Genomic DNA, 448 nt, shown 5'->3' with positions numbered 1-448 from the left:
GCGAGCATCTGCGAGACGCCCGTGCGCCTGTCGCTCCTCATCCTCGTGCTCGAGGGCGCGGCGACGCGCGAGATGCCGACGTCCGTCGGCGACCTCTACCGGCGCGCGGTCGACGTCGCGCTGCGGGACTACGTCGACGGCGACGGCCGCCTGGTCGGCCGCGAGGCCCTCCAAAACGTCGCCGTGGCCAACTTCCGGCGGAGCCAGGGCGGCGGCCTGGACCGCATCTTCGACGAGCAGGTGCTCTCGACCGCGTTGAGCGGCGACGCGACGCTCGTCGACGCGTGGGACTTTATGATGCGCGACGGCGCGCCGCCCCTCGTCAAGGTCATCGTGAGCCCCGACCCCGCGCCGGGCCCCGGGGGCGTGCCGCACGCGCACGGCGGCCAGTTCCAGTTCAAGCATCAGTCGCTCCAGGAGTTCTTTGTCGCCGAGGACCTGCGCATGT

General features: G+C 72.1%; 1 protein-coding gene across 1 annotated transcript in view; it reads left to right on the top strand.

The window, feature by feature from the left end:
• Nucleotides 1-448, top strand: part of AURANDRAFT_64330 (hypothetical protein) — a gene marked incomplete at both ends in the record, with an annotated part of 2931 nt that overhangs the window by 499 nt on the left and 1984 nt on the right. The window contains one exon of the mRNA XM_009039237.1: nucleotides 6-426. Coding sequence (XP_009037485.1) covers nucleotides 6-426 — 421 coding nt within the window. The remainder of the gene's footprint in view (nucleotides 1-5; nucleotides 427-448) is intronic.

The sequence above is a fragment of the Aureococcus anophagefferens genome (genome assembly GCF_000186865.1).
Source record: "Aureococcus anophagefferens unplaced genomic scaffold AURANscaffold_10, whole genome shotgun sequence".
Classification (NCBI taxonomy): domain Eukaryota; class Pelagophyceae; order Pelagomonadales; family Pelagomonadaceae; genus Aureococcus; species Aureococcus anophagefferens.
The sequence above is the reverse complement of the archived record's forward strand: the minus strand, read 5'-3'. Positions and strand labels throughout refer to the sequence as shown.